This window comes from Odocoileus virginianus, chromosome 2 (assembly GCF_023699985.2).
Source record: "Odocoileus virginianus isolate 20LAN1187 ecotype Illinois chromosome 2, Ovbor_1.2, whole genome shotgun sequence".
In the NCBI taxonomy this organism is placed as follows: Eukaryota; Metazoa; Chordata; class Mammalia; order Artiodactyla; family Cervidae; genus Odocoileus; species Odocoileus virginianus.
In genome coordinates, this window is record NC_069675.1 from 96,396,616 (window position 1) to 96,410,651 (window position 14,036).

Below are 14,036 nucleotides of genomic sequence, written 5' to 3' on the forward strand. Positions count from 1 at the left end.
GTCAGACACGACTGAGCATCTGAGCACATACTCTGTGCCAGGAGAAACCCCTGGAGGAGGAAATGGCAACCCAACTCCAGTATTCTTGCCTGGAAAATTACCCAGACAGAGGAGCCTGGCAGACGGCAATCCATGGGGTCACAAAGAGTAGGATACAACCGAGTGACAGCACACACACATACTGTGTGCCGGGCACCACGCTCGGCTCTGAGGATCCACTGCCTCTGTCCCCGGAGGTCACGGTCTAGTGGGAGGGACATGCAGGTCTTTACAGAACAGGGTGCGGAGACTCGGGGAAGCTGGGGAGCACTAGTGAGACACCCAAACCTACAGCTCCATGGGTGAGTAGTCATCAGGAAAGTTGGGAGAAGGCGGTTCCATGCAGGACTGAGGCTGGGGCATGTGATCAGTCTGCTAAGCCAGTGGGATGAGCAGGGATGCATGGTAGCCAGCCAGGTGAAGAGCAGAGGGAACAGAATTCTAGGCAGAGGGAACAGCATGTTGGGTGGCTGGGAGGTGGGAGCCATGTAGTCCTGAGCAGTGTCGCTCCCCAGCTAATGGTTGGGGATGACACTAGTGTGCTCCCAGCTTTCTTGACAGGAGCACACCTGTCTCAGTCACCCTGAAGCCCTGTCGGCCCCACAGCTTGCAAGGGTCTGGGTCAGAGCTGCAGTTTTCATTCTTGTCGCTGCTTAGAAGGCCTCAGTTCCTTTCCCAGCCTTTGGGCTGCCTTTGGCAGAAACCTTTTCATCACAAAGCAGGGATTACGCTGCTTTCTTCGCCCTTCTAATTAATTCTTGTAACAGAAAGTCCCTGCTGTGCCTCTGTGATGTTCCTGCATCTTCTCTCACCTCCTGGCTTGGCAGAGAAGGGGAAAAGCCGCGATGTTTCCTCGCGTGTGAAGTTCCTCGTTTGCATGAAATCTCGCTGGCTGCCTTTTTCCAATCACGCTTCTAGCTGCCAGCTACCTTTTGAGTGGCTCCAAGCTCCCCTCCTGTGAGGTGTCTGGCTGGATGTTTACAAAGGAGTCTGGGTCGGTGGACCCAGGGCAACCTCCACGAACATCCTTTCGTGAACGCACGTCTGGGTCAGGTCCCCACCTGGTTCCAAGGCCTGATGCCTGCTCAGAACAGGAGCCGCCACCCCAGACACTGGCTCTGTGTGGGACACATGCTTTCTTTTAAGGGACTCGGAGTGACAGTGCCAAGCTGTGCTGTAACTTTGAAAAACATCTTAAAACAGAACATGGCAAGGCGGTTGCTTTTTAAAATTTTTTTTAAAAAATTTGTGTTTTCTCCAGTTTTTAAATTAGAACAAGCTTCATGAGAAAAAAAAAAAAACTGGGAAAATGCAGAACAATTGAAGAGGGAAGAAGAGGCCCGAGCCCTCTGCCCTGAGGACAGTCATGCTTACGCGTTTGATGTCTTTCTTTTCTGTCTCTTCTTCGGGGATTTTTAAATATCATCTGATGATTCTGAATGTAGGATCATTTGTCTCCTTTTTTCATTCAGCATTTTGACTTTCCCACGTAATATAAACTCATTGTCAACTGTTCCGGTGGTTTCAACCAGCCTGTGAGTTTATGGCCTACAATTTATTGAACCCTGATGGTTCTAGTTTTTTCCCTGTTATAAAAGCAGATCCTTGATTAACTAACTCCTCAATTTAGGTTCAGTGCCTTGTTTGACTTCCCAGAAGTGGGATTTTCTTTTTCTTTTTTTTAACCATAGGCCGAGAACATTTTTATGGCTCTTCATCTGTGTCACCACGCTGCATTCCCGAGGGACCAATATATATTCTTTGGCCCCAATTTTTCTTTGATTGTGGTAAAATGCACATAACATAAAATTTATTATTGTAACCTTTTTAAGTGCAGAGTTCACTGGTATTAAGTACTTTCACATCGTTGTATAACCATGACCACCCTCCACCCACTGAATTTTTTCATCTTCCTAAACTGAAACTTTGGGATTGGAATGAAAACTGACCTTTTCCAGTCCTGAGTCCACTGCTGAGTTTTCCAAATTTGCTGACATACTAAGTGCAGCACTTTCACAGCATCATCTTCTAGGATTTGAAATAGCTCAACTGGAATTCCATCACTTCCACTAGCTTTGTTCGTAGCAGTCCTTGCTAAGACCTGCTTGACTTGACATTCCAGGATGTCTGGCTCTGGGTGAGCGATCACACCATCGTGATTATCTGAGTCTTGAAGATCTTTTTTGTACAGTTCTTCTGTGTATTCTTGCCACCTCTTCTTAATATCTTCTGCTTCTGTTAGGTCCATACCATTTCTGTCCTTTTTTGTGCCCATCTTTGCGTGAAATGTTCTCTTGGTGTCTCTAATTTTCTTGAAGTGATCTCTAGTCTTCCCCATTCTTGTTTTCCTCTATTTTTTTGCACTGATAGCTGAGGAAGGCTTCCTTATATCTCCTTGCTATTCTTTGGAACTCTGCATTCAAGTGGGTATATCTTTCCTTTCTTCCTTTGCTTTTCACTTCCTCTTCTTTTCACAGCTATTTGTAAGGCCACCTCAGACAACCATTTTGCTTTTTTGCATTTCTTTTTCTTCAGGATGGTCTTGATTCCTGTCTCCTGTACAATGTCATGAACCTCCATGCATAGTTCATCAGGCACTCTGTCTATCAGATCTAGTCCCTTAAATCTATTTCTCACTTACACTGTATAATCATAATGGATTTGATTTAGGTCATACCTGAATGGTCTAGTGGTTTTCCCCACTTTCTTCAATTTCAGTCTCAATTTGGCAATAAGGAGTTCGTGATCTGAGCCACAGTCAGCTCCCGGTCTTGTTTTTACTGACTGTATAGAGCTCCTCCATCTTTGGCTGCAAAGAATATAATCAATCTGATTTCAGTGTTGACCATCTGGTGATGTCCATGTGTCAAAATTCTCCAAACTAAGCTTCAGCAATATGTGAACTGTGAACTTCCAGATGTTCTAAAACGAAAAGGCAGAGGAACCAGAGATCAAATTGCCAACGTCTGCTGGATCATCAAAAAAGCAAGAGAGTTCCAGAAAAACATCTATTTCTGTTTTACTGACTATGCCAAAGCCTTTGACTGTGTGGATCACAATAAACTGTGGAAAATTCTGAAAGAAATGGGAATACCAGACCACCTGACCTGCATCTTGAGAAACCTGTATGCAGGTCAGGAAGCAATAGTTAGAACTGAACATGGAACAACAGACTGGTTCCAAATAGGGAAAGGAGTACTTCAAGGCTGTATATTGTCACCCTGCTTATTTAACTTATATGCAGAGTACATCATGAGAAATGCTGAGCTGGAGGAAGCAGAAGCTGGAATCGAGATTGCCGGGAGAAGTATCAATAACCTCAGATATGCAGATGACACCACCCTTATGACCTTATAAAAGTGAAGAAGAACTAAAGAGCCTCTTGATGAAAGTGAAAGAGGAGAGTGAAAAAGTTGGCTTAAAGCTCAACATGCAGAAAACTAGGATCATGGCATCCAGTCCCATCACTTCATGACAAATAGATGGGGAAACAGTGGAAACAGTGACTGGCTTTATTTTGGGGGGCTCCAAAATCACTGCAGATGGTGATTGCAGCCATGAAATTAAAAGACGCTTACTCCTTGGAAGGAAAGTTATGACCAACCTAGACAGCATATTAAAAAGCAGAGACCTTATTTTGTCAACAAAGATCCGTCTAGTCAAGGCTGTGGTTTTTCCAGTAGTCATGTATGGATGTGAGAGTTGGACTATAAAGGAAGCTGAGCACTGAAGAATTGATGCTTTTGAACTGTGGTGTTGAAGAAGACTCTTGAGAGTCCCTTGGAATGCAAGGAGATCAGTCCTCGGTGTTCATTGGAAGGACTGATGTTGAAACTGAAACTCCAATACTTGGGCCATCTGATGCGAAGAGCTGGCTCATTTGAAAAGACCCTGATGCTGGGAAAGATTGAGGGCAGGAGGAGAAGGGGACGATAGGAAGAGATGGTTGGATGGCATCACCGACTCAATGGACATGGGTTTGGGTAGACTCTGGGATTTGGTGATGGACAGGGAGGCGTGGCGTGCTGTGATCCATGGGGTCTCAAAGAGTCAGACACCACTGAGCAACTGAACTGAACTGAAACTGTCCCCATTAAACACTCTTGTCCCTTCTCTCACCGTTCTACTTTCTGTCTCTATAAATTCAACTATTCTAGTGCTCCCTTCAGCAGCACATATACTGAATTCAACTACTCTAGGGGCCTCATATAAGTGGAATCACCTAGTATTTGTCCTTTGATAACTGGCTTAATTTGCTTCACATAATGTTCTTGGTGCTCATCCAGGTTGTAGCATGTGTTAGAATTTCCCTGCTTTTTAAGTCTGAATAATATTTCATTGTGGGATGAACCACGTTTTGTTTCTTCATCATCCATCCATGCACACCTGTGTGGCTTCTACCTCTTGGCTGTTGTGAATAATGCTACTATGAAGATGTGTGTCCAAATATTTCCTCAAGACCCTACATGATTCTCTGGGGGTATATACTCAGTCGTGGAATTGCTGGATCATATGGTAATTTTATTTTTAATTTCTTGAGGAACCGCCAAGCTGTTTTTCATAGCAAGTGCATCATTTTACACTCCTACTAACAGTGCACAAGGCTTCCAACTTTTCCACTTCCTCGCCAACGCTTGGTATTGTTATCTGTTTAAAAAAAAAAAAAAGAAAGAATAGCCATCCTAGGCCCTTCTCTGGTTGTCCACTGATCGGGACTCCGTGGTCCCAATACAAGGGGCCAGGGTTCAATCCGCGGTCAGGGAACTATATCCCGCATGCCGCAACTAAAGATCTCAGGTACTGCAACTAAGAGCTGGGGCAACCAAATAAATTTTTAAAATAGAATAAAATAACAGCCATCCTAACAGATGTGAGGACCAATTTTTTAAAATATGTAAGACAAATTTATGGAGACATAATTTACCATACAATGCACCCAATTCAAGCATACGATTCAGTGCTTTTTAGTATTATTCATAGAGTTGTATACTCATCACCACAATCAATTTTTGAACATTGTCATCCGCTCCAAAGAAGCCTTGTACCCACTAGCAATCATCTCCCTCCAAGTATCCTCCCCACCCTCTAAACCCTGAAAACGACTAAGCGACTTTCTGTTTTTCTGACCATGCCTATTTGGGACATTTAATATAGGTGAAATCATACTTTATGTAGTCCGTGGAATTAACTTCTTTTTATTTTTTGCCTACGCCGGGTCTTTTCTGCTGCTTGGGCTTTTTGTCTCGTTGCAGAGAGGGGGCTGCTCTCTAGTTGCGGTGTTCGGGCTTCTCACTGCCGTGGCTTCTGTTCTTACAGAGCACAGGCTGCAGTGGGCTTCCAGTTGTGTACACGGGCTTCGTTGCATGTGGCATCTTCCTGGACCAGGGATCGAACCCGTGTCTTCTGCACTGGCAGGTGGATTCTTTACCACTGAGCCACCAGGGAAGCCCAACTTCTTTTATTTATCATGTTGTTTTCAAGGTTCATCTTCATTATACCTGTGTTAGTTCTTTACTCCTTTCTCTTGCCAAATAACATTCCTTTGTGTGATATACCCCATTTTGTTTATTCGGTTATCTGTCGACGAACGTCTGAGTTGTTGCCAGTCTTTGGATTTTATGAGTAATCCTGCTGTGAACATTCGTGTGCGGCTTTGTGTGAGGATGTATGTTTTCATTTTGCTTGGGCACACGCCTGGGAGTGAGATTGCTGAGCCATGTGGTAACTTTATTTTAACCTTTTAAGAAACCCCCCAGACTCTTTTCCAAAGCAACTGCACCGTTGTACACTTTTACCAGCTGTGTACGAGGCTTCCAGTTTCTCCACATCCTTGCTAACACTCCTTTTTGTCTTTTTATTATATCCATCTTAGGGGAGTGAAGTGGTATCTTGTAGTTTTGGCCTGGGTAGTCAGTTTGAACATCTTCTCCTATGCACATTGGCCATTTATATATCTTCTTTGGAGAAATGTCTGCGTAAGTGTATTTCCATTTTTCAGTTGTATCTGTCTTTTTTTTTATTTGGTGGAGCAGCATGGCTTGCAGGATCTTGGCTCCCTGACCAGGGATAGAACCTGTGCCCCCTGCAGTGAAAGCACCAAGTCCTAATCACTGGACTCCCAGGGAAGTCCCTGGTCATCTTTTTATTTTTGAGCTGTAAGAATCCGTTATACATTCTAGATAAGTCCCTTAACAGATACCTGCTTTGCACATATTTTCTCCAATTCTGTGGGTTGGCTTTCATTTTTTCAGTGATATCTAGAAGCACAGGAGTTGTTGACGAAGTTCAGTTCTTCTGTTTTTCCTTTTGTTGCTGTGTCTTTGGGTCCCGCCTAGGAAGGCTTTACCTAACCTAGGTCATGAAGATTTACTCTTTTATTTTCTTCTAAGAGTTTTATAGATTTAGCTCTCACATTGGGCCAAGATGTTTTAAACAGAAGACTGAAGTGACTTGTCCGCGGTGGGTAAGGAAGACTGTGGACAGTGATGGAGGCAGCAGGGCAGGCCTCCTGGGGTATCCGGGATTGGGCAGAAAGGCCAGCGGGAAGGAGGTGGGTGCAGGAAGGGGGCCTTGACAACTGCTCTGCTGCTCAGTCGTGTCTGACTCTGTGCGACCCTACGGACTGCAGCCCACCAGGCTCCTCTGTCCATGGGGATTCTCCAGGCAAGAATCCTGGAGTGGGTTGCCATGCCCTCCTTCAGGAGATCTTCCCAACCCAGGGATTGAATCCACGTCTCTTAAGTCTCCTGCATTGGCAGGTGGGTTCTTTACCACTAGCACCACCTGGGATGCAGGTTCAATCCCTGGGTCAGGAAGAGCCCCTGGAGAAGGGAATGACTGCACTCCAGTATTCTTGCCTCGAGAATCCCATGGACAGAGGAGCCTGGCAGGCTGCCGTCCAGAGCATCACATAGAGTCAGAGCATCACAAAGAGTCAGCCACGACTAAAGCGACTTAGCCCGCACGCACGACTCTTAAATTGGGAGATAAGGCCGTGGGTCCAAGAGATGGAGACTTCTCTCGAGAAATTTGGGTTGAAGAAAAGTTAGATGGAGGCAGGGGGAAGAGTGGGGTCCAGGAGAAATTGAATTAGGATTGGGGGGCTTGAAACAGGCATGTCTCCAGACTCCAGGGGTCTGAAATCACTGGGAAGGAAGGAGGTAAAAAGGCACAGGTGGGAGGTCTGCCTTTGTTGGGGTGTAGTAAAAGAAATAACTTTCTAATGGCAGAGCAGACTTCAGGATGTGGCAATATCCCATTGTTGGAGCTATTTGAAGCAGAAAGACATGGCTGAGTCAGGGGTGTTACACTGCCGATTTCTGTACAGGGGGGCAAATTGGCCTAATTAAGGGATGGCAAATGCCTGGGAATCATGCCAGCATTGTCCTCTCTGGTGTCCCTGACAGGCATCACTAGTTGATCACGGCATGCCCCGCACAGTGCCCCAGACAGCCTCTAACGATCCATCCAAGGTGGCTTATGCAGCCCAGCCATACTGTTCTCCCTGGACCAGGATTCTGACTCTCCCTTCCCTTCTGTAAAATGGGTCCACGTCTCCCCGCTGCAGGGAAAGCTTACGAGATCACCTACGTGCGGCTGAAGTTCCACACGAGTCGACCTGAGAGCTTTGCCATCTACAAGCGCAGCCGGGTGGGGGGCCCCTGGGAGCCCTACCAATACTATAGCGCCTCGTGCCAGAAGACCTACGGCAGGCCCGAGGGCCTGTACCTGCGGCCGGGCGAGGACGAGCGTGTGGCCTTCTGCACCTCCGAGTTCAGCGACATCTCCCCGCTGAGCGGGGGCAACGTGGCCTTCTCCACCCTGGAGGGCCGGCCCAGTGCCTACAACTTTGAGGAGAGCCCTGTGCTGCAGGTTAGAGAGGGGTGGGGTTGGGGGGTTGGGGGGGGGCTGGCCCGGACACTCAGGTCCAGGGGGCCAGGGGGAAGTCTGGAAGGGCAGGAGGACACAGGGCGGGCCCTTCGAGATCCCCTGGTTTCCAGATTCTGAACAACAGAAGCTTTTGTTGTGCCTGCATCTTTTGTGAATGGCTGATAATGAAAGAGATGGAAGAGCATGCCCTGTGACAGCCACCAACTCAGCTCACCCCTTTCCCCTGGGGAAATGGAGGCTCGGAGCGGGGAAGGGACTTCGCCGGGGCACACGCAGTGAGGTGGAAGGGCCCTGAGGGTTCTGACTCCTAGCTGGAGCCCCTGCCAGAGCTCCCGGCTCTGGGATGGATGGCCTTGCCTGCTCCATGTGTCTCCAAGGGCTGTGATGAGAACGAAAGGAAAACGTGAAAAGCACCTGAGTTTGGATTTGTGGAGTCATGGTTTCCGTGCTGTCAGACGGAGCTATCCAACAGGACTTCCTGCAGTGACAGAAGAAAAGGATCCCAAGCGGCATGGTGCAGTGGGGGTTGCCACGAACCACGTGTGTCCGTAAGAACACGTGAAACGGGACTAGCATGGCTGAGAGACTGGATTTTCGACTTTATTTTATTTTAATGGATTTTAATTACTAGCCCCATGGGGCTGGCTGCTGCCACCTTGAACAGTCAACAAGAAGGTCGCCAGCAGAGTGAGTGGCCTTTAAGAAATGCTCATTCACCCTTTGAAGATGAGATCATAGAAGCTCATTGATCTCATCTTCATGGCAGAGCGCTGTGGCCGTGGGCGTGCACCAGGTCCCCCTATCTCGCCTGTCTGAGTCCATTCAGGTTTCTGACTCCACCGGCATCAGCACCGCCGTCGGACAATCAGCCCACCTGCATCCGTGCCATCTTGGCAGCAGGGTCCCCTGTCTTGTTGCCCCATATGTCCTGGATGTTATCCCTGATGGAGAAACAGCCTTTGCAGAAATGAGCCCCTTGCAGCCCCTGAGGCAGAAGCCAAGGTCAGAGAAGGACAAAGAAAGACAAGGCCACCCTCCCCTTCTCTCCCCTCGGGGCTCCCCCAGAGTGGTGCTTCCCCTAGGACAGGGAGCATTTGGGGTGGGGGTACCCAAGGATGTAATCAATTGTGGTTGGTGTTGGAGAAGATTCTTGAAAGTCCCTTGGACTGCAAGGAGATCAAACCAGTCAATCCTAAAGGAAATCAGTCCTGAATATTCATTGGAAGGACTGATGCTGAAGCTGAAGCTCCAATACTTTGGCCACCTGATGCAAAGAACCAACTCATTGGGGAAGACCCTGATGCTGGGAAAGATTGAAGGCAAGAGAAGAGGGTGATAGAGGAGGAGATGGTTGGATGGCATCACCGACTCAATGGACATGAGTTTGGGTAGACTCCGGGAGTTGGCGATGGACAGGAAACCCTAGCGTGCTGCAGTCCAGGGGTGGCAGAGAGTCAGACCCAACTGAGCGACCGAACAACAACAACGAAGGATGTGTTCCTGTGACTGCTGCGTCTCGGATCCCTCTGTCCCCCATGGAGGGGGGCCACAGGCCTGGGGTAGAAGGCTGACCCTCTGCAGGGTGCTGCCTGGAGCCGAAGCTCCCACCTCCCGCTACTTACCGTTGCGTTCTGGCCCCCGGGTCTGTCCCAAGTCAACGCAGAGCCCGCTTGCAGTTTTAACTGGGCCATTGCAGAAGGTGCAGAAGCCCATTGCGTGTGTACACTGGCTCACCATTTTGCCCAGAAGTGACCTTCAGGGAGTGACCTGTACAGTTTGGGCCAAGGCAATGAATTCCCCTTCCCTCTGCCAGCTCCCTTCCTGTGTCTCAGGGAGAGTCTGGTGCTGTTCCCACGGCCATTGTCCTCACACACTCATGAGCAGGTCACAGGTTGCAGAGCAGATGCAGGAACCCAGAGGAGGGTCATTGCGGGCCGAGACCTTGGGCGGGTCACTGCCCTCTGGGGTCCCCGGTGTGATGAGGGCGTTGCGGTTAGATGCAGGAAGGCAGGCTACCTCGTGGCCACAGCTGGGACCCTGGGGTCAGACACGAACCCCAGCTCCTCGTGCACCAGCCCTGCAACTTGGAAGCACAGAACTTACCTTCTCTGAGCCTCAGTCTTTCGGGTCATGTTGTTCAGTCGCTAAGTCAGGTCTGACTCTGCAACCCCATGGACTGCAGCACGCCAGGCTTTCCTGTCCTTCACTATCTCACTCTCTCCCAGAGTTTGCTCAAACTCATGTCCATTGAGTCGGGGATGCCGTCCAACCATCTCATCCTCTGCCGCCCCCTCTCCTCCTGCCTCAGTCTTTCCCAGCGTGAGGGTCTTTTCCCATGAGTCAGCTCTGCATCAGGTGCTCAGTCTAGCCATCTGTAAAACGTGGCTGAGAATAAACCCTTCCCCTGGGGTTATTGTGAGGCCGTAAGTCATAACCACACAATAAGCGTCAGTTGTTGCACCTTCCAGCTTAGACAGCAGTGGTTTGAGATCTCTATGGTCACTGTTTCCAGACAAAGAAGACTTAGCGCATCAGCTGTGCTCTGCTGGGTCCCCCGGGGCCTTGTCCCTTGCTTCTCAGCTGCTTCAGGGACCGGCGAGCAGCATCAGCAACACCTGGGCACATGTGGAAATACAGAGTCTCAGGCCCCACCTCTGATCAGAAGCTGCTTTTTAACCCAGTCCCTGAATGCACACTGACATTTGGGAAGTGATTCAGAGAGTGACACCCCCGGGGGGGCTGACAAACTCCTCCGAGTGCTGAGGTCCCCTCTGAAGTTTTCTGGTGCCGGACCCCCTCCCTGGCTGAAGCATCCTCAGGCAGAGGTCCTGGGCCCCAGGTCGCGGGGTCGAGAGTTGCTGAGCCCAAGGGGGACCCAGGAGGCCTGCTGGCCTGAGTCATGCTGGGGTGAGAAGCCAGGACTCTGCCAGGAGTTCACTTCCTGTCCTGATGGGCCTGATTGCTAAACCCGGGGCTCCTGGGCTGAATTAAAAAGGTGATTAACATTCAGCTGGAGCCACCTGATTGTGACAGCAGGCCGATGAAAATGTCAGCCTTCACGTGGGGCCCCACGTCCCCTCCAGCTCTTCCAGGGGGACGCTTCTCCTCCCACCATCAGCAGGTATTTACCGCGTTGTCTGCTCCGGGCCAGGCAGAGCCCGGGGCTGGGGATGCTACGAGGACCCCGTGTCCCTGTTCTCGTGGGGCTGTGTTCTGGTGAGACACGTCACCTGGGACGAGGGCATTGTCTGTGGGAGGCTGCTCCTTAGCCCGTGAGAAGCCTGTAAACCCAGGGCCCTGGGACGCGCCCTCCCTTGGCTGACCTCTAGAGTGGCAGTGCAGTTCTACTGGCACGAGTCAGGGGACCCGCCTGGCATGGTTTTAAATGGGCTGCTCCAGCCTTTCACCCAGCACCTCGACTACGCCGCAGACTCCATGCCCCGCCGCTGACACTGGCTCTTCCTCCTCCATCACCCTCCTGGGACTGACGTTATCCCTTGCCCCACTTCACAGATGGGGAGGACGTGGAGGTTCCAAGACACTGAGCTTCTTCCCCGAAGTTGCAGTCAGGGTGGGCTGGGCACCCAGGTTGACATGACCCCAAAGCACAGGCTTCTTATTCCTGCGGTGTTCTCAGGATTTGTCTGGGCTGGGCCTGTCCCTGCGTGTCAGGAGACCCCACCACCACCGGGCTGCAGGCTGGACTTCCTGCAGAGCAGGGTGGGAGCGAGCCCTGGAAGCAAACACTGCTGATGGCGCCCCTTCCCCTCCGTCTTGTCCCCCAGGAGTGGGTCACCAGCACGGAGCTCCTCATCTCCCTGGACCGGCTCAACACGTTTGGGGATGACATCTTCAAGGACCCCAAGGTGCTCCAGTCCTACTACTATGCTGTGTCGGACTTCTCGGTGGGCGGCAGGTAGGAGGGAGGCAGGGCAGCGGTGGGGACAAGGGTGGCTACTGTGGAGGGTGAAAAAAAGTGAAAAGGGAAAGTGTGAGTTGCTCAAGTCACGTCCATCTCTTTGTGACCCCATGGACTGTAGCCCGCCAGGCTCCTCTGTCTATGGACTTCTCCAGGCAAGAATACTGGAGTGGGGAACCATTCCTTTCTCCAGGGGATCTTCCCGATCCAGGGATCCAACCTGGGTCTCCTGCATTGGCAGGCGGGTTCTTTACCATCTGAGCCACCATGGACAGTAAAGAAGCCATTTCTGGTGCTCTGAGTGATGGGGCGTTTGGGGAGAAGCCGGAGCCCGGTCCCCTGGGCCCAGCATTCGGGACCTTCACGACCTGGCTGTATCCCACCTCCCAGTGCCCGCCCCCACCCCCGCTCCGCTGCTTTTCCCACATCAGCTGTGTTTCTGCACCAGCCGTGGGACACGCCAGCCCTTTGCACCTGCAGTTCCTTCTGCCTGGCAGCCCCTCCCCCTTCCTTTCCTTTCTTTTTTTGGGCATCAGACAGGTGCGCTCATTCATTCAGGCCACAGGTGCACCCATTCATTCATGCCACATGTGCCCATGCTCCCATGTAACACACAGAGCCTGTTAAGTTTTAGCCCGCCCACGTTCCATGGGACATATGCTCCAAGTAAGGCTGGTTTACAGTGGCCTCTAGCAGGCCCGGGACCCCAAACTTTCAGCTTCACTTCTTTAAGCAGCACTCACAAGCTTATAACCAATGGAGCCGATCAACCCCATTCTTCCCCAAATCTTGTAAACTTGGGTACAGTAGGGTTTCCTGGGGACATTCACATTGTTGAAAAAGGCTTTGAGGCATCTCCGCACAGGAGGAATGATTCAGGCTGTTCCAAAGCCCCTCGGCCCGTGACCTGGAAAAGTCGCTGTGGGGGGAGCCACTGTACTTCCACCTGCTTCTCATGGGGGTCGTCAGGCCGTACTATTGGGGCGCCTGCTGCTGGCCCACATACTCCTCGGGCTTCAGTCACTGCGTGTTGTCCTTTGTCTGTTTAAGCATCTCATCTCTCCAAGAAGCAAGGGTCATCGACATCCCAGGCCTGCCTTACATGTAGGCACCCAGTACTGGGCCCTTCAGACACATGACATCTTTAATGTAAATGCTGATTGGGCTCCTTGGAATGGAGAAAAGAGACAGATGTGTTCTGGCCCCAGGAAGTCACCAGATTAGACCCCATTAGCCACGAACTGATTAGAACCCAGTAACCATAAGCTGTGGTGTTGGAGAAGACTCTTGAGAGTCCCTTGGATAGCAAGGAGATCCAACCAGTCAGTCCTAAAGGAAATCAGTCCTGAATATTCATTGGAAGGACTGATGCTGAAAATCCAATTCTCTGGCCACCTGACACGAAGAACTAACTCATTTGAAAAGATCCTGATGCTGGGAAAGATTGAAGGCGGGAGGAGAAGGGGACAACAGAGGCTGAGATGGTTGGATGGCATCATTGACTCAATGGACATGACTTTGAGTAAACTCCAGGAGTTGGTGATGGACAGGGAGGCCTAGCATGCTGCGGTCCATGGGTCGCAAAGAGTCGGACACAACTGAACTGACCTAAACCACGTCCCAGGGTAACAAGGATGGGAGACCAGGGCAAGGTGTGCCATTGGTCAAGGAGACCACCCTGCAGATGGGAACCCCGCAGGAGGTCAGGGAGACCCGATGAGGCTGGAGGGCAGACTCAGGGCATCTGCATCCCTAGAGGCAGGGGCTTGGGAATGAAGGGGAAATGGGGGAGTGTCTGTGAGGACCCCTCTGCCCCAATTCCCCCCACCCCAACTCCCACACTTGACTCAGGTCAAACTGCCCGGGGGCAGGGCCCCTCTGAGGATGGTGGATGGCGGTGAGCTGCAGCACCTGCCGTCAGGGGGCTTTGGGACAGAGAACATCTGGGTTCCAGCTGCCAGAGCCGGACCACCCTCAGGCCAGCAGCTGGCTGGGGGCAGTGGCCCGGCAGCCTGTGTCCCTCAGTGACCCACAGGAACTTCACTCCTTCCCTTGAGGTCGGAGGGCTTCATGGAGGAGGCAGTGTTTGCAGCATCCCGTCGGGGCTGAGAGCGGTCCCTTGTCCTGAGGTGGGTGACTGCTGTCTCCCAAGACTGCCTGGTGCCCACCTCACCTGCCAGAAGTGCTG

General features: G+C 50.9%; 1 protein-coding gene across 1 annotated transcript in view; it reads left to right on the plus strand.

Annotated features, from left to right (window-relative positions):
* Nucleotides 1-14,036, plus strand: part of LAMC3 (laminin subunit gamma 3) — a 65,885-nt gene that overhangs the window by 8,928 nt on the left and 42,921 nt on the right. Inside the window, exons 2-3 of the mRNA XM_020875598.2 lie at nucleotides 7,607-7,911; nucleotides 11,715-11,845. Coding sequence (XP_020731257.2) covers nucleotides 7,607-7,911; nucleotides 11,715-11,845 — 436 coding nt within the window. The remainder of the gene's footprint in view (nucleotides 1-7,606; nucleotides 7,912-11,714; nucleotides 11,846-14,036) is intronic.